This window comes from Phoxinus phoxinus (assembly GCF_949152265.1).
Source record: "Phoxinus phoxinus genome assembly, chromosome: 22".
NCBI lineage: Eukaryota > Metazoa > Chordata > Actinopteri > Cypriniformes > Leuciscidae > Phoxinus > Phoxinus phoxinus.
Window position 1 is genome coordinate 24,182,512 of NC_136897.1, and position 18,907 is coordinate 24,201,418.

The 18,907-nt window shown below is 36.5% G+C and overlaps 3 protein-coding genes across 3 annotated transcripts in view; 2 read left to right on the plus strand and 1 right to left on the minus strand.

The window, feature by feature from the left end:
• Positions 1–1,413, plus strand: part of LOC306990357 (uncharacterized protein) — a 30,067-nt gene extending 28,654 nt beyond the window's left edge. Inside the window, exons 2-4 of the mRNA XM_079597120.1 lie at positions 583–783; positions 863–921; positions 1,026–1,413. Coding sequence (XP_079453246.1) covers positions 587–783; positions 863–921; positions 1,026–1,309 — 540 coding nt within the window. The 5' untranslated portion in view covers positions 583–586 and the 3' untranslated portion in view covers positions 1,310–1,413. The remainder of the gene's footprint in view (positions 1–582; positions 784–862; positions 922–1,025) is intronic.
• A 1,634-nt stretch (positions 1,414–3,047) lies between these two features.
• On the minus strand, positions 3,048–6,131 carry gpx1a (glutathione peroxidase 1a). The gene is made up of 2 exons (XM_079597759.1): positions 5,226–6,131; positions 3,048–4,686 (listed from the first exon to the last, which is right to left on the minus strand). Exons 1-2 carry the CDS (start codon positions 5,448–5,450, stop codon positions 4,336–4,338), a joined length of 576 nt encoding a protein of 191 aa, XP_079453885.1. The 5' UTR covers positions 5,451–6,131; the 3' UTR covers positions 3,048–4,335.
• Positions 6,132–6,138: 7 nt separating this feature from the next.
• Positions 6,139–18,907, plus strand: part of tex264b (testis expressed 264, ER-phagy receptor b) — a 40,949-nt gene continuing 28,180 nt past the window's right edge. Inside the window, exons 1-2 of the mRNA XM_079597758.1 lie at positions 6,139–6,655; positions 15,791–16,012. Of these exons, the coding sequence (XP_079453884.1) occupies positions 6,398–6,655; positions 15,791–16,012 (480 nt within the window). The 5' untranslated portion in view covers positions 6,139–6,397. The remainder of the gene's footprint in view (positions 6,656–15,790; positions 16,013–18,907) is intronic.

Consider the following 18,907-nt stretch of genomic DNA (forward strand, 5'->3'; position numbering starts at 1 on the left):
CAGCCAGCTTGTGCGAACGGAATAAACGGAAAAATAAACGGAATACAAAAAAAAATACACATAAATAATAACATTCTGGTGCACGTTATTAACAGACATTCAAGTCCTCGGGCGATTCATCAATATTCATAACGAATCAGCCTTCAGCCCTAAACAACGAAGTTTATCTGCACCAAAACGTCCTATTCCGAGCTGGTAAATATATTAGAATCACCAATAGCCTATAATTATAGCCTATATTATTTATTTATTTATATTAACATTTTCGACTGATGTTCCGTTTCCGACCGTATTGAGCAATGTTTTATTTAATTTTGAACCAGGCAGTAATAGAGTGATTATTATGTTCATTTATATGTCATGTCCAAAAACATGTTATTATCATGATATCATGTCCAATGCTAACCACTGTTTTATTTTATTTGTATCATGTGAAAGTATTTTTGCCCTTTGACCTGTATTGTGCAGATCTACAGCACATAATAAGCACTATTGCTACCACTTATAGTAGTTTTCAATGTGCATTTCTGTGAGCTGAATGTAACGTGTAACATATTGTGCTTAATTGTTTTAAATCAATAGAGGAATGTCAACTAAAGTAAGGAAATGCAGACGAGGCCTTGCGGCGGCTTTGGATCAGGCAGCAGAAGAGCCTCCATGCGGATCATCAATGTCTCCAAACAGTGTCTCTTCTCAAAACTGCAGCCTGGTTACAATACCACAGAATGACACATGTGTATTTGATGACCACTGGACAGAGAGGCCAGACTGCATGTGTTTTCGGTGCGTTTACTGTTTTATCAGTGATAAATGCTGCAGTTGTCCTGATTATCATCTATAATTAGGCCGTTTTCTATAACAGGAAGGAAGACTTTCTGTGCTGCACGCGGTCAGTCCTGCGAGATCTGCATGGGCTTCTCGGTCAGTGATGTCAACAAGGCTCCTTTTTATCATCATCAAAATCATGTCAGGTGTGACACTTGTCAGTCATGCCAACTCTTATGAATAATATCATGTATTTTCAGACATACAGACTTTGGAGGATCTTGTGGCCAAGCTGGAGTTTGAAAATGAGCTGAACCGCGTCTGCAGTAGATCCTTGCAGAGTAAAAACCCAGAATCGCCTTTACACCAAACAGAAGGAGAACATAGTGATATGGAAGAGGAGAGTTCAGACCGCTGGGTTCACGATAGTAATGAGGAATATTCCTTCTTGCTGGACACGATTCTTGAGATTGAGCGGGACAGTGACTTCACCGCTGACTGTGACGTCAGTTCTTTGGAGCTGGACTTACAGTTATCCCCATAGTTTGACGCCCATAAGCATATTTATGTCATACTGTTTCTGTTCAGAGGGAATTGGGTCATTTTCTAAAGAAAAAATGTGCTTTAAACATGCTTTGGGTAGTTAGAAAGTTTATGCATTTCATAATGTATATGTTTGTATAGCACAGATTTCATATGCAAAGCATCCTTAATGTCCTTGTTTAGGTTAATTTATTTATGCACTAGAATCAATATCTCAAAAAATATTAATAATGATTCCATTCTAAAGGACGCATTGATCTATACAGTTTTTTCTTTTCTTTTCTTGTTAATTTTTGTTTAATATATATTTAAACAGTAAATAAAATACTCAAGGTCATTGGTATTCATTTTGTTTATTTTTGTTTAGAATGGTAGTAATAATACTATTGATCTATACAGTTTGAACTTTTATATTTTTTTTTTGTTATAATATCTGTATATTTATAACACCAAATAAAATACTCATGGTCATTGGTGGTAAAAACAAAAAAAAATATTTAGAATGGTAGAAATATTACATTACCTACAGTTTTACATTTTATTTTTCTGTTATGATATCTATATACTATGATATACTATATAACTCTAAATAAAATACTCGGGTCATGGGCATTGGCGGTAAAAATATTATTTTTGTTAAGAATGTTAGAAGTATTACTATTGATCAATACATTTATTAAATAAAATACTCATGGGTCATTAGCAGAAAAATATTATATTTGGTTTGAAATGGTAGAAATCTTTTTATTGCATTTTAAATTTTAATATCTAGTCATGTGAAAAAGAATGGACATCCTTTTGAATTCTATGGTTTTATGTATCAGGGCATAATCATAAAAAATCATCAGGTAAATATAACCTCAGATGAACAACAACACTTGACATAGCCTACACCGTGTCATCATTTATTTAGCAAAAATAAAGCCAAAATGGAGAAGCCATGGGTGACAAACTAAGCACACGTATGATTCAGTTGCTTGCAGAACCACCTTTTGCAGCAATAACGTGAAGTAATCGTTTTCTGTATGACTATCTCTCTCACATTGTCGTGGAGGAGTTTTGGCCCGCTCTCCTTTAAACGTTACTTCAGTTCAATGAGGTTTGTGGGCATTTGTTTGTGCACATCTCTCTCAAGGTCCCACCACAGGATTTCAGTCGGGGGTTAAGGTCTGGACTTTGACTAGGCCACCTTGATTCTTGTCTTTTTCAGCCATCCTGGCATAGATTTGCTTGTGTTCTTGGGATCATTGACCCAGTTTTGGCCAAGCTGTCAGACAGATGGCCTCACATTTGACTCTAGAATACTTTGGTTTACAGAGAGGAGTTCATGGTCGACTCAAAGACTGCAAAATGCCCAGATCCCGTGGCTGCAAAACAAACCCAAAATCAGCATCCCTCCACCACAGTGCTGGACCGTTGGTTTGAGGTGTTTGTGCTGATATGCTGTGTTTGGTTTTCTCCAAATGTGGCGCTGTGCATTATGGACAAACATCTCCACTTTGGTCTTGTCTGTCCAAAGGACATAGTTCCAGAAGTCTTGTGGTTTGTTCAAACCTAAGCTGTGCTGTTCTTTATAGAGAGAAGGGGCTTTCTCCTGGCAACCCTTCCAAACATGCCATAGGTCTACTTGTCCAGCATTTTTCTAATTGTATTGTCACTTTAACATGTTAACTGAGGCCATAGAGTCTGAGATGTCGTTCTTGTTTTGTTTTTTTTTGCAATTTCTCGGAGCATTGCACAGTCTGACCTTGAACTGTCTTGAATGTTTTCTACTTGTGAATTATCTTCCTCTCTGTAGAATGATGGGCTTGGAAATGGCTGTATAAGGCCCCGATCAGACAGAACGCGTGTTTCAGGTTTGAAAACTGGCGTAGCAGGACCGGGGCGCATAAACACAATAGAAAACTATTTTAAAAAGGCGCCTCTCATTGCTGGCATCTTTCCTCTTTGGCATTGTGTTAACACACCTGAAGACTCCAGACTAGAAAACTGCAAAACTTCTGCTTTTATAGAGTTGATCACACTTGCTGATAATCAGTTATTCGAAGGCATTGGATTAGAAGTTCCTGACTGCTACTTACTCTCTTAATTCCTATGGAAGCAGTAAGGCTGTACTTGTGGGTTTATCACCATGGCTTCTCCATTTTGGCCTAGTTTTAATAAATAATGACATGCTAATATGTGATGTGTTGTTGTTTTTATTTGTAGGTTGTATTTATTTACCTAACTTTAAGACCTGCCAAGGACCAGATGATTTTTTTATGTCCTGCTAATACATAAAACCAAAGTTCAATAGGGTGTCCCTTCTTTTTCACATGACATGACTGTACTGTATATACTTGTATCAAAATTGTTGCCGATTTTGCTTATAAAATTCTAAATAACAATGAAAATACTGTATTATTCTGATTAGGTGAATGTCTAGATTCCACATAAGCATGATATGATAATACTTCAGTCATTTTCAGTGTTTATGCTCATGCTGACACTGTGCAGTCTAAACTGGATTCAGTTTTATGCTGATCATTTAAAACTATTTTATTTAGTTAGAGAATTCAAAAAAGCACTGAACTTTTTAAAAAGGCACAGAGGGGGAATATTATATTGTGTGCGACTGAAAAGAAAACATGAAAGAAAAATGTGGAAGTGAAAATGTAAAGGGTGAGGTTTGTCATATGAACTGCTTCTGTTTGTTTTTTTTCTAAGTTAAAAACTGAAATAAGGAACCATTTTTTTAATGTTTATTTTTATTTAAAAGTTGAAAGATAAAACCTGAGCAGTGCAGTTCATGGATAAAACACAACTATTATAATAAACATTTACAGTTACATCAGAAGCTTCCCTCAGAAAGGTTTAGGAAGCATCTTCATTAAGTAAACAGTCGAAAAAACAGTCGCACTTTAATCATGTCTGCACAGTCGGCATATATATCAAACAACAGTCTTATTTTAGAAGCAATGGCTACATGAGATATGGATTGGACGGGCTATCTTGCGTGGCCAAACACGAGGAGGCCGCCTTCCAGGTTTACTTCGTCCTCTTGAGAAGCTCTTTGATATCCGCTTCGATGTCGCTGGTGAGGAACTTTCTGCTGTAGCGCTTGAACGCTTCACCATCCGGGCCGATGAGAAACTTCTCAAAGTTCCAGGAGATGTCATTCCTGCTCAAGGGACTCCAGAGGATCAATCTGGGATCACCCATCAGAGACACAGGGTCGTCACTGGGCCGAGGGAGCTTCTCCTTCAGGAACACAAACAGAGGGTGGGCGTTCTCACCGTTCACTTCCATCTTCTCCAAAAGTTGAAATTTGGGCTCGAAGCCATTTCCCGGACGGACGTACTTCAGAGACACCAGGATTTCATCATTCTTGCAGTTCTCCTGTTAAGCAATTAAAATTGCACAATATGTTATTCAATAGAGCAGATAACGGCATATGAGCATGAAATTAGTTAACAATGCAGGTTGTCCATTGTCATTGTTATCAAAAATGAACAAAGTATGTTTTTAGAGGTCATCATATAGTATTTTTTATCAAAGCAATACCAAAGCAAACCACTGAAAGCTTTCCTGATGTACAGACATCCTAGAACGAATATATATATATATATATTGTTTTTAAGATATTACACAAACCTGTAAAAACATATATATGTATATATATTACATATTTAATTTATTTTAAAGTATTTAAAAAATAACAAATATTTACTACAGTACATATAATCAGTGTAGTGTATATCGATAATTAAATTATATTTCAAAAATATTAATTAAACTACATATTAAAATTAATATACAACGTTTAAATATATAGATAACGCTTAAAAAAATGTAAAGATTGATTGAAGCATTTATCTTTCAATTCATCACAGAGTGCATTGAAAAGATGAATAACTCAATCCTGTTGGATGTCTCACCTGATGTCCGAACTGGTTGCAGGGAGCGCCCAGAATCACCAGCCCCTGGTCAGCATAGCGGCTGTGGAGCTCGTTCATCTGGGTGTAATCCCTGACCGTTGTGCCTCAAAGCGACGCCACATTTTCAATAAGCACAACTTTACCTTTGAGAGACGAAAAATGCAGGAGGTCCCCTGACAAAAGTTTGGCGGACAGATCAAAAAACTTCTTCACGGTTCCTGCCATGCTGTTTACTCTTTAGTTTGAAGAGTAAAATGCTGCTTCTTTTGTTTTATCAACGAACCTTGAATTGAACCTTGAATCTAAGGGAGGGAACTGACTGAGTATGTGCGTAAATACAATTCAAGGAAGTGCGTGTTGTCTCGTGCGAGCAAGAGTGAAACACTGCCATCTTCTGTCAGATATCGGTTGCTTTAAGAATCGAACTTGTGAGAAGGTTCGGTTCAATGAGCTGGTGAGTCTCGAGCCCGGTGAGAATGATTCAGCCCGAGTGAACCAATAATTTAGTATAGTCCGGTTTTGTGAACCGATTCAATAGATTCATTAAAATGATCCTACTCTAAAGAACGATTCGTTCGCGAATGGAGCATCACACGTCCGTATTTATTCTCTTCTGTGCGTTTTTAAAAACGAGAAACATAAATAAAGCATAATATAAACAAAGGACAGCCTTTAATAAAGAAGGTTAATTAAATAAAAGCCAGTTCAAACCAAATACCATTAACCCATCGCTATACATATGTGAGTGAAACCATTTAGAACACCTTTCTGTATTAAATTGTGAATGACAGATACAAAAAACTGTGTTATAAATGATAAGAAAATCATAGACAGTAGACACGACACGCGCTTCCATAAGCGGTAGTAAATATCTCCCACCCGTATAACAAAAATGGTTGCGTCCAGGAAGCTCGAGCGCGACTGTTGTGTTTAAGGAAGTGAATCTGCGCTTTTGAGTGGCTTGTGTACCATCTTCAACTAAGTTTTGATTTCTAGTCATAAATCCTTTAATCTGAGTCCATTTCACCTCTAACCAATGCAGTCGCTTAGTAAAACCCACATAGTCCGGATGGTTTGCTGAATGAATGAACCAGAGAGTCTGTTATACTCGTTAAAAGCAGCTCTCTGTTATTATTTCATACTTTAACCTCACAATACAGCATTCAGTTGACATGTGGGAATGGCTGATTTCGAGTCTCATAGGCTTCATCTCTCTAGTTATTTTTCTCATAGCTGTATGTTACATTTTGTACTCTGGACTGACTTCTGAAATCCATATTAGGACCGGTTTACCCCCTATCAGGAGCATCACTATAGCCTATAAATACAAAGTGGGACCTTATAAAAGCTGTGGGTCCCTGTTCAAAGAGAGCCGCAGCATTGGACCCAAGCTGTCGTGCATTGGGATCTTCTATGATGATCCAAAGAAGGTGAGTAGACTAGAATGAATGAGACCAATAGTGTACCTTGATAGGGTCCCTTTATTGCTATGTCAGTCAGACACTATTATATTCCTGCATTAGCAGTATTGTGTTGTTTCTGGAATTATTAATGGTACTATTTCAGTGATTACAGCCTGTAACAGATGCAGGAGATGTTAAAAATATTCACTTTTTTTCCATTTAGATGTGTGTGTGTGTGTGTGTGTGTGTGTGTGTGTGCGCGCGCGCGCGCAGTACTAGTCAATAACTTGGAAACATTACTATTTTTAATGTTTTTAAAAGAAGTCTCTTATGCTCGTTAATTTTATGAAATATTATTACAATTTAAAATAATGGTTTTCTATTTTAATATACTTTCAAATATAATTTATTTCTGTTATGCAACGCTGAATTTTCAGCATCATTACTCCAGTCTTCACAGTGTCACATGATCTTTCAGAAATCATTCTAATATTTTGATTTGATACTCCGTTATTGTTATTGTTGAAAACAGTTGTGCTGCTTAATATTTTTTTGGAACCTGTTATACTTTTTTCAGGATTCATTGATGAATAAAAAGTAAAAAAGAACAGCATTTATTTAAAATAGTAATGTTTTCTAACAAAATAAATTGTAACTATCACTTGTTATCAATTTAACACATCCTTGCTGAATAAAAGTATTAATTTCTTTCAAAAAAGAAAGAAAATATATTATTGACCCCAAACATTTAAACGGTAGTGTATATTGTTACGAAATATTTATATTTTAAATAAATGCTGTTCTTTCTTTTCTTTTCTTTTTACTTTTTATTCATCAAAGAATCATGAAAAAAAGTATCACGGGTTATAAAAAAAAAATTAAGCAGCACAACATTCATAACAAATCAGCATATTAGAATGATTTCTGAAGGATCATGTGAAAGATTAAGCATGTAAAAAAAGGAAAACTTTTTTTTTTATTGCAATAATATTTCACAATATTACTGTTTTTTCCTGTATTTCTGATCAAATAAATGCAGAAGGAAACTTCTTTCAAAACATTAAAACTTTTAATTTAAAAGTAGTGATGTTTCCAAACTTTTGACCGGTACTGTAAGAACACCACACACACACACACACACACACACACACACACACACACACACACACACACACACACACACACACACACACACACACACACACACACACACACACACACGCGCGATGTAATGTAATATATGAAATATAATGAGAGTTGAGTGATGATGGCTGTGGGAATTAGAAGTTTATATATATAGAATCAACTTCTAATTCCCACGGGCCACAGCCATCATCATTCTCATTATATTTGACTAATATATACGTCATGTGTAAATAACACAATTATATTAGTAGCTGTGAAGTCTGAGTTGTGGCTTCAGAGCGGCCTGCGCTGTTTCCTGTTTACTGAGCACTCAGTATGCACAGCTCAGCCTCAGCACATCCAATACATTACACATGCATTAACCTTTAATTCCCTCATGAAAGTAAATTAGTTCAATTAGTTTAGTGAATTCATTGCATTTAAATTTGCTGTTTAGTTTGTTTGTTTGACCGTGTAATCCATAACATTTCCCTTTAAGTCTAGTCTCTTACAAAGGTCTCACAAGAGGGCTTTTCATTAGAGATTTGATGCACACTAAGTTTCTGTTTTGCTATTTGGTCTATTCAGTTTTATTAATTTATGGCTATTTTAATGTGCATTGGTTATTGAAAGGTATAATTTCTGACAATATATGACCATTTGGAGATGTTGGTCCTTATACACCACTAGATGGAGGTGTTGATATCTAGTCATGTTGTGCTTTAATGTTTATTATGCAGTTGGCCATGTGGGGGGTGGAATATGTTTGTATGGTCTGATATTCTGATATAATTAGTTTATCTGTTATTGTGTTGCTCTTATCGCATATAATTATTTTTATCATATATAATCATGATGCATGGCATTACATTTTCTAATTAGCTTGCTGTACACATATTTTTAATTTGTATCTCGCTGTGTAAAATGTAAATGCATCATTACTAAAGCCAGATAATTAGTCATGGCTATTACATTATAAAACCTGTTTTGACTGATTACATTTTACATTTATTTGTAGCAGAGGTGTTCTTATACCAAAGAAAAAAAGTGGTAACATTAAAGGAATAGAAAAAAAAAAACATTTTTCATTAATTATTTACCTTCATGTAGTTCCAAACCTGTGTGGCTTTATTTCACAAAAATAATTTTTTAATCATGTATTCTCTCTTTTCCATGCAAGTACAAGGAATCAGGACGCTCTGATTATAAACTGAGCCCACAAGATCAGTTTGACTCAATCAAATCCACTGATTTATTGTCAAGATCTGAATCAAATTAATTATTTATTCATGAATCTGGCATTTCTCCTTTTAAAGCTCGAAAGTTCCAGTTCAAGCTTAAAATTTGCCATTCTTTTTATTTGCTTGGAAAAGAAGAAAAAATATCACACAATAAGAAAAAATATCACCTCAAAAGTTGTAAATATACAGTAGTTCCAACTCCCAATGGTGTTTCAATGCTGAATACAAGTTTATTTAAAGGGATAGTTCACTTTAAAATGAAAATTCTGTCATCATATACTCACACTCAAGTTGTTTCAAACCTGTATGAATTTCTTTCTTCTGCTGAACACAAATGAAGATATTTTGAAAAATGACAGTAAACCGTTAACTGGTCCCATTGACTTCAATAGTATTTTTTTTTCTACTATGGAAGTCAATGGGACCAGTTACCTGTTTGGTTACTGACATTCTTCAAAATATCTTCCTTTGTGTTCAGCAGAAGAAAGAAATACATACAGGTTTGAAACAACTTGAGGATGAGTATATGATCAGAATTTTCCTTTTAAAGTGAACTATCCCTTTAAGAGATGAGTTTAGCTTATGTTGTGTTTATTATGAGTTAATTCACGTAGTGAAGAGGAGCTACATTCTGATGTTGTTTGTCTTCAGTCTTCAGTTGTTTGTGTTCAGATTCAGTTCGGTACGGTACGGTACAAGTAGTAGAGAATGTGGATGTAGGCATGCAGAAGTAGCCGATCGAAGGTGTATGGTTTAAATTAAGAGAAAAATCACCAAGGTTATTATTGCATGAACCCGAGCATGGACCTTTACCTCAGAATGTCATAAAGAGGAAAGCAGAAAAGGTAAAATCTGTCAGAGTTGTTGCCCTATACCTCCCTACTTCACTTGACCTTAATGCCCTTACACTTTTAGGGAATATAAATGAGCTCATACCACAACTTCTGAGACTTGTCATCTGACCTTCAGTGGCTCAGTGACCCTCTGGGTTAAATCACAAGTTGTTTAGTTCTCGCAAAGTTTGCAGCAGTGCATTTAATTTGGGAATGTATTTATATTGATCTATTTATGTATGCATTTATCTGGCAAAAAAACTCAACAGGAGCTGTTGCAAATGGAGGTTCAGTAAATAACCATAGTTTCTATAGCAGAGGCAGTGCAGAAACCAGCATCCTGCTCAGTTTGTGTAGGTTGACGTTTGGCAAAGAATATCTCTTGGTATTCCTTGTTTGTGCACAAGACCTTCTTGATGCAGAACTTGCATCACATTTCTCACACCTCCTGCCCACCTCCTTCTCAACCGGTCAAATCCGTTTTCATAGCGTTAATGTGTACTCAACCTCCCACCAGAAAGCCCTACTGGAATGGAGTCGGACTTTCAAAGCCTCATTGTCACTGACAGACTGTTTTTTTCTTTACCCAAGTTCCCAATTAGTAACTGTCCAAAGCTCTACGCATACAGCCATGGCCAAGTTCTGATCCAGTTCAGCTAATTGGCATAATGATCTCAACTCGTTGAGAGAGGAGCCTGGGGTGCGAAACCCAGGGGTCAGAAGCTCCTAAAGGCTGCTGATAGAAAGAAGAGAGAGGCAGGAACAGGATTGGAAAACAATGGACTCCTCTGGGATGAAAGATTTTACCACAAGGATTGGCGTGACCACCCTGGTTCCTCAATTTCGGATTCACTGACTGCTACTGTAGTCTGCAAGCCCTCAAGCTTTTGGGAACTTCCTCTCATCAGGCCAAACAATGCGGTGGAAGTGGAAGCCCGTGGGTCTGAAGATGGTTGCCATGGATAAGAAGAGCCGGGGAGACTTCTTCACATGCCGGATTTTGTGAAGGGCCATGAAAGGCATTCCAGTCCCTAAGTGACGGAGAGTTTTAGGGTTTGCTCTTTCTCTGTTCTTCACGTCTGCTTTTTGAGAGTCAGAAAGAAAAAATAGGCGCATCAGATGCTTGTGGTGAAGGCTTTTATTAGAGTAGGTGATGGTGACTGTTGTTGTAATTTGAGTATATTTCTGCTGGATTTTTGAAGTATGTGTGTATTCTGGTGCCATATTACTCATTCCATTGGACAAGAGGAGGGATTCACGATGGTCCTGTGATGTGAATGGACTAACTAAGGGTCTGTAATATCAAGACAAAATGTTATGACATGTCAGCATGTTCCAGTACTGCACTGTCAGAGAAATTGTCCAAAAATGTTTTATGTACCACTTAAAAGTGCATATGAGTAGCTTAATGGGTTAGTTCAGCCAAAAAATAAAAATTCTGTCATAATTTACTCACCTTCATGTCATTATTACATTTATTATATAATTTGTTTTAGTTAAAATAAAAAAGGAATATTAAATGTTGCCTTGCCAATAAATACATTTAAGTTGACATATTTAAATGATTAAACCAGAAATATAATATATATTAAAGCTACACTGTATAGAAATATATATTTAAAAAACAAAGTAATCAAATAAATGACAAAAGCACAATAAAATTACTAAAATGAAATATAAACTGAAAATTAGAAAATAAATAATTAAAATGATTAATAAATACTATGATAGTATATAAATAATACTAAAATAACACTGGTTTACTACCTGTATGACTATAGTCCCTCTGTGGAACAAAAGAAAATATATATTTTTAAAAAGGAATTGGGGGTTTAAACAACACTGGACATCATTGACTTTCATTATGGACAAAAAAAATCCAGTGAGATCATGATGTTTTAGAACAACATGATAGATTACTCAATTTATAGGTGAACTATCCCTTTAAGGGTACCATTAGGTATTAATTTGCACCCTTCAGGAGGAGGTAAGGTACAAAGTGTGTCTTTGAGGGTACATTCCCAATGGCAAGCTAAAGGTACAATTTTCTACACATTTTTCTGACAGCGTGCCTTACTGTTACTGAAAAGTTTGTATTTTAAAATCACCCGTGAGGTACATACTTCCATGCTTAGTAGCTTGCAAATATATTGTGTTATGTGACACCAGAAAGTTAACTTTAGAGATTTTTTTTTTTATTAAAAGCTAATTTTATATTCTGACTTGTAACAGAAAGATGCCTTTAGCTCATGTCAAAGATGGGCCCTAACTGAGTGCTTTCTGTTCTTGACAACTGTGAATTATTTGATGAGCTTGATAGCTTATTGTGATCATCTTAACGATTCATCACTCCTGATGAAAACTGACTAGTGACAGAAAAGATAATGTCAACACAGACTGCCATTTTCAGTAAGGAACGTAAGCATCCTGTTGTCAACAGACGTCTTGTAACAGAATTCCAACTGGCTCTCGCCATCAAAACTATTAGTATTTTCACAGCATCCTGGCTGTCTGAGGATGGCAGGAACATGAAAAGGCAGTCCACTGTGAAGATGCGGATAGCGGCAGTGACAGCGAGGGGGAAGGGAAGATGCGAGAGCTTTTTAAAGTGCGTCTGAAGTGATGAATAAATGAGTCTGCCTTTCCAAGGTATTTTGTAGTCGTTTTCCCAGAGGACTTCTGCAACACCGTATAACCTCAGTGACATTTCACACATTTGCCTGAAATGGATTTGACTGCTGCTTGACAAGTAAAACGACAAAAGTAAAACCGAACCGCTACGCTGACAGTTACATGCTCATCAGTACTTCTGTCGTCCTGTCAGTTCAGTGTCTTGAATTATCTTTTCTCGCCATATTTCAATGTCTACAAGCTTTCTTTTCAGATGTTTACCTCAGTCGGGACTAAACACGCCACGGTTAACCCTCCTTCCTGTACCCACATTGCAACTCTAAATCCAATTAGTCCGTATGAGCTTTTCCAGTTGTCGGCAGGAACGTGTGATTTTGGTAGTATGACTTACTGGTATTTTGATTGGTAGTTTATTGTAATGCGTGGTGTGATGTAGTGGTTAAGGCTCAGTGAAGCCTAAAAGTCATTTGTTTGCTGGTTTGACTCCACAAGCCACCATTTTGCCATCAAACACTCTAAAAAAAAATGGTTCTTCAGGGGTTCTTTGCAATGCTTATGGTGTTATATAGCACCACTGCCATTTTAAGAACCTGTTAAGCCCAGTTTGGTTCTTCAGCGGTTCTTCAGCGGTTCTTTGGGGTGGTTAAGGTGCTCTTATGGTTCTACATAGCACCATTTGACAAAGGTGAGGTGCTATATGGCACTTAAAGTGGTTCCCCAATGATTACAAGCCAATGAACCACTTTTAGTGCTATTTAGCACCATTTTTGTTTAGAGTGAACGAACGAAACAAGATACTCAATGAAAAATAATGTAAGGCCATTGGGAATTGATTGGATTGTAAAATATATATTCTTAGTTTTGTTCCATGGCTTCCATTTCATTTTGTGATCTACATTCAATCAAACTACCCGATAATTGTGATGAATCCACATTATTTTGCTATGTGGAACTAAGCCACAAAAACCACAAAAATAACAAAGTGCAGTAAATGGTAAAACTATCAAAGTAAAAGATCAAATACCAAAGATCAAAGATCAAATACTTTTAATAAAGTTAAAAATAATAAATAACTAATAATAGCGTACTCAGTAGTATGCAATAGTATACTATTATTCTGGGAGCTTAGTTTTCACATACAGTAGTAAATCTTTTATATTTTTGATACATGTTTAAATTATACAAATTTTAGTGCTGTCAAATCAATTAATTGCGATTAATCGCAGGTAACAAAAGTTTGTTTATATAGTATGTGTGTAATATACACATAGCCTATATATATATATATATATATATAGTGTGTGTGTGTGTGTGTGTATCTGTATACTATTTTAAAATATATATGTATGTGTGTGTTTTGGAATAACATGCACTAATGAATCGTTGTTTCTGCTGCCCTGCAATATTTGACATCATGTAAAAAAGAAATCTGCTCTTGAATTCCTAAAGATGCCCCTTTGACAAAACTGTTGACAGAACATGGTCTCTGGCAATTCAGAGTTTTTGTTGTTGTGTGATCTAATTTATTTATAATCTAATGCCGTGTTGGGAGAGACTTAATCACAATCTGTGTCAAAGCCTCTGAGCAAATGGAGGCTTAGTGACAGGCCAGTCTGTTAAAACACAGTCCCCGTGAGCAACACCTGCTGGGAGCGCACCAGGAAACAAGACCTCCCGCAGACCTGGGCCGCAGAACGCCCCTGCCGTGAGTAGACTACTTGAAGAGTTACCAAGAGTTATGCCGTAGAACGATCGCACACATGAAAGAAAACTAAAACCAGTTTAACTGATCTGGTGATCTGCTTTTCTGATTGATGTTTTACCTGACTGGCAGTGCAATTTATTCCTGGAAGGCTCGGCAGGAGGCCGAAAGTGACCCAGAAGACTACAAGAGGAATGAACACTTTCCTCCAAATGAAAGGATGGATGTTCTGGGAACTGTTGCAGCCTCTTTTCTAAACAGACCTTCATCTGTCACAGTCTGTCTTCAGCGACCTAGCCCTCTTCCCTCCGAATCCTCGAAGGACCTGAACCCCAAGCTGAGACTGGGTCGTACAATCCATCTCAAATTTCCCCGGTGCCCTCATTTGCAAGCGTATAGCCTATGTCTTCAGTTGGTAAAAGCAAGAGGCGTGCATGAAAAGTGACTGTTGGGCATACGTCCACACCGGTCTCGAAGCTGCCAAACATTATGCACCATCTTATCAAACTATAGCTTCGTTGTTGTTTTTCGCCACACAATGCCACCTGCTCATGCAACTCCATCTAATCCTGTATTTATATGCTTTTTCAGCCGTGGCTTTGTTTATTCTCATTAAGCTAGCTTTTCCTCTGTGACTCACTGAATCATGGACACGCTCCCCGTTGTCTTTGAACACAACTGCGCTAGCAAGAGTGAGGGAGTTTTTCCTGCTTATTTGTTGCATAAGATAAGCCTTGTGAGAGGTGTATGGCTCTTTTTGCTGATTACTGCAGGCAGTTGATGGGTTTTAATGGGGTTGGGAAAGTTTTTTCGTGGATATGCTGTTTGGGAAGATCAGTGTCTGTTGGCAAGAGAAGTGTTTATTGTCTTTGATATAAGCCTGCTTTATTGCTAATCTTATTTAAAAAGGTTTCTTAAGCTCACCAAGGATGCATTTTTTTTTAAATACAGTAAAAAACTGTAATATTGTGAAATATTATTATAATTTAAAATAAATTTTTTCTATTTGAATATATTTGAAAATTTGGCCAGGACACTCCCGAAAAAGAGATTTTAATCTCAGTGAGTTTTCTTCCTGGTAAAATAAAGGTTATAATAAAATTTAGGCAATTTTTTTCCTGTGATGCAAAGCTGAATTTTCAGCATCATTACTCCAGTCTTCAGTGTCACATGATCCTTCATCATCATTAAAATCATTATAATACGCTGATTTGGTAAACCAGAAACATTCCTTTTTTATTATCAATGTTGAAAACAGTTGTTCTTCTCCAAAAAATTTCTTAACCCTTAATTTACGGTCCCTTTTGATAAATTTCATGCATCCTTGCTGAATAAAAAAAAATATATATATATATTGTATGAGTGTACATGGCTATGTATTCTGCCAAAAATGCAATTAATTTGAAATGCTTGACAAGATTATTTAAAATATTTTCTTCTGAAATATTGTTCATGCATTATTTACTGTAGCCTATATCTTGCACTGATTTTTTCTTGTCATATATTCTTCAGTATGTTTAATTATTGTAATGGTGTGTCTTTTTCATTATTGTCTTCATTGATGAAATAAAAACCTTTCACGAGATCTCAATATTTACACTGGTTCTACTTTACGAAATGTGTGTTGTAGGTTCCAGCGCAGAAGTGTCGCTATGCTGTAGGCAGTATTCTGAGTGAAGGTGAGGACGGACCCAATGAGGACCAGCAGCAGCTGTACGAGAAGCACGGTTTTCGGGTTTTCTCTTTCCCAGAGGTTACACATGTCGTCACGGCCTCCTTCCCTCACCGAACCCCTCTCTCTGTTTTCCTGGGGGTGCAGAGGGTCTATCCACAGCTGAACTACTACATCAAGGTAACATCCTCTTCTTCATCATTCACCAAATGCCTGTTCTCTAAAATCCAAAGCTTTACAACTTCACTTGAATGCTGTGTTTGTGCAGTAACTTTGCTATTGCCTAAATTAGGTGTGTTTTCATAAGTCGTCCTTATGTGTGATTGATTCTGACAGCGTTCTTCTGTTTCCTTTAACATGAGTGGTGTATTGGCGCATAGAGGTTGTGAGGGAATCAACGCTGAGTTTGTTAGTGTTTTTGGACTCTATCTAGAGGGATGGAGACAGTAATTATTAAGCAGTAGATTTAATCATAGCGATTAAGGACAAAGAGAGAGAAGTGCAGGGGATGAGGGCAAAGACAGCAACAAATGAGAGTTGCAGGACTGCGAATTGGGAAGGAGGTAAATGGAGATATGGTGCATAAGGGCAGAACGATTTGGTGTTGAAGAGAAAGCTGTTTTTGAAAAGATTTCAGAGTAAAGATGCAAACTCAAAAGTTCTTTATTATCTTATAAATAAGTTTGAGATACCTTTGCAGCGTTATACTGTTAGAAAATATCCCGACTGCAACCACGCTGCTGAGAGCAGCATATTTAGATGAGTATGTAAATATGTGCTGCACGCTTTCTTATCAATAACAAAATAAACACAACAAAAATGGCAACGGTGAGAAAACAGAAGTTAAGAAAGTCACGTCACGCTTATTTATATAGCACCTTATAGAATGGGTTGCTTTAAAGCAAGCAGCTGTACAGTATAAAACATGAAAAAATAGTCTGTGTCGCTTTCATTTAGAATTACAGATAAAGCATCACTGACTTTTTTACTCGCTCTGACTTCGACGGACTGAACAGAACAAATGAACCAGAAAAGATTACCACGTCAAGGAAGGCGGAGCTTCAGAACACACATACCTATTACGTAATCGCTATGGACCAATGGTAGTTTGAAAGTGTTAGCAAGTCGGAGCAAACTTTTCTAGAAATGTGACTTTGGAAAGCTCTTTCGAACTCCCGAAATGAACTCTAAATGAATGTGGTGCTCAAATGGGCAATGCAAGTTTGAGTCATTTCCCGATACCACTCCATGCATCCAATTTTTATTTAGATTGGAAGAAAATGTGTGTTGTGCTTGCCTAATCACTGGATCGTTGCTAGGGTGTTGTCAAGGTGTTCTAAGTGTTTTTCGAGGCAATTTTGATGGCCATCACATTTTCTCCATATTTTTAGCACCATTTGTGTGTGTGCGTGTGTGTGTATATGTATGAGCCTCCTCAACTCTCCCCACCATCTGCCCTGATGCAGCCTCAGTGTGAACGCAGCCAACAGACTCATGCTTCTTCAGCCTTTAGATCTGTCTGCTCAGCTGCTAGATTACTTATCTCCTCCTGTTCGAGTCCTTCCCCTTGCCTTTTTCATGTATGTTTACTTTCTGTCCCTTATAGAAATCTTGATACCATCAACTTGCAGTTATCGGCTTAAAGTCTGAAGAACATCTGTGTAGAGCAATTGGAGTTAAATGCTGAAATCTATTATCTCAACCACTAGGGATCATCATTATATTGGATTATTCCATCTGTTTGGAAATTGTTTTAGTAAGTATGGGCTAAGACCAAGCTTCAGATTATTTAAAACCTCTTTAACATTATTCTAGTAGATGTCTGTGGTCTTTAATGTCTTGTTTTAAGTGAAGCACTTAATTTGTAGTCGCCTCAAGATCTATTGATGCAGTGTGGTAGACTGACTTTCAAGAAAAACTGAGATTGTATTTAAGATTGTATTACATGTCTGAATACTCTGTTATCAATTATTAACGTGCGCTTCCTTATGCAATGTTGTTTGTCTTGAATGAGTGCAGCAAGAAGTTAGCTGTGGAATTATGGAGGATTTGGCTTGTGCGTGATGTCTCAGAATTGAGAATGTGAGAATTGAGAAATGGATTTTTCCAGAAAGGTGGGCTACAGATGAGTTAAATCATTTCTATATTAGGGATGTGCAAACTATACACTACTATTCAAAAGTTTGGAGTTGGTAAGTCTTTTATGCTCGTCGCAAAGGCTGCATTTATTTGATCAAAAACACAATAAAATGCTAATGTTGTGAAATATTATTACAATTTAATGTTTTAAAAAGTAATTTATTAATGAGATGCAAAGCTGAATTTCAGCAGCCATTACTCCAGTCTTCAGTGTCACATGATCCTTCAGATATTATTATCAATGTTGAAAACAGTTGTGCTGCTTAATATTTTGTGTAGAAACTGTGATGCATTTTTATTCAGGATTATTTGATGAATAGAAACCTCTAAGAAAGCAGCATTTATTTAAAAAAAAAAAAACTTTAGTAACATATTATAAATATCTTTACTGACACTAATGATCACAGTAATGAATCCTTGGTGAATAAAAATATTGATTTAGTAAAGTATTTTGTCATATTATTAGTGTTAACTGACCCCAAACTTTTGTACAGTAGCATATAATAATAATTTGTTACATTTATATAGCGCTTTATATATGGAAGGGGGGAATTTCTTCTGGTCTCCTCCTGACCTCTTTTTCTGAAAGTGTATAATAAGTAAATAAAAAAATCATCTTTCCTGGTTAAAGTCCTTAGCTAAAGCACTCTGTTTGCAGCATGTTTGCAGCTAAGAATTTTAAAATAGAAAAACAAACGGATCACACGAATGCGCTAGCTGCTTGTTGCACGGTCTTTTTCTCTATCAAAGTCTTTGCTACAACATGCTGTCGTGTAGCATGTTCAGCAAGTGAGGAGGAAAACACTTTTTTTTTATCACATCAAGCACCTCAGACAGCCACAACTCTTTTGAATCAAACCAGAGATTCAGATCCAACGTGCCTTTGTTTACGTTGCATAACCCAATATCAACATACATTGCATATGCATCAAATCT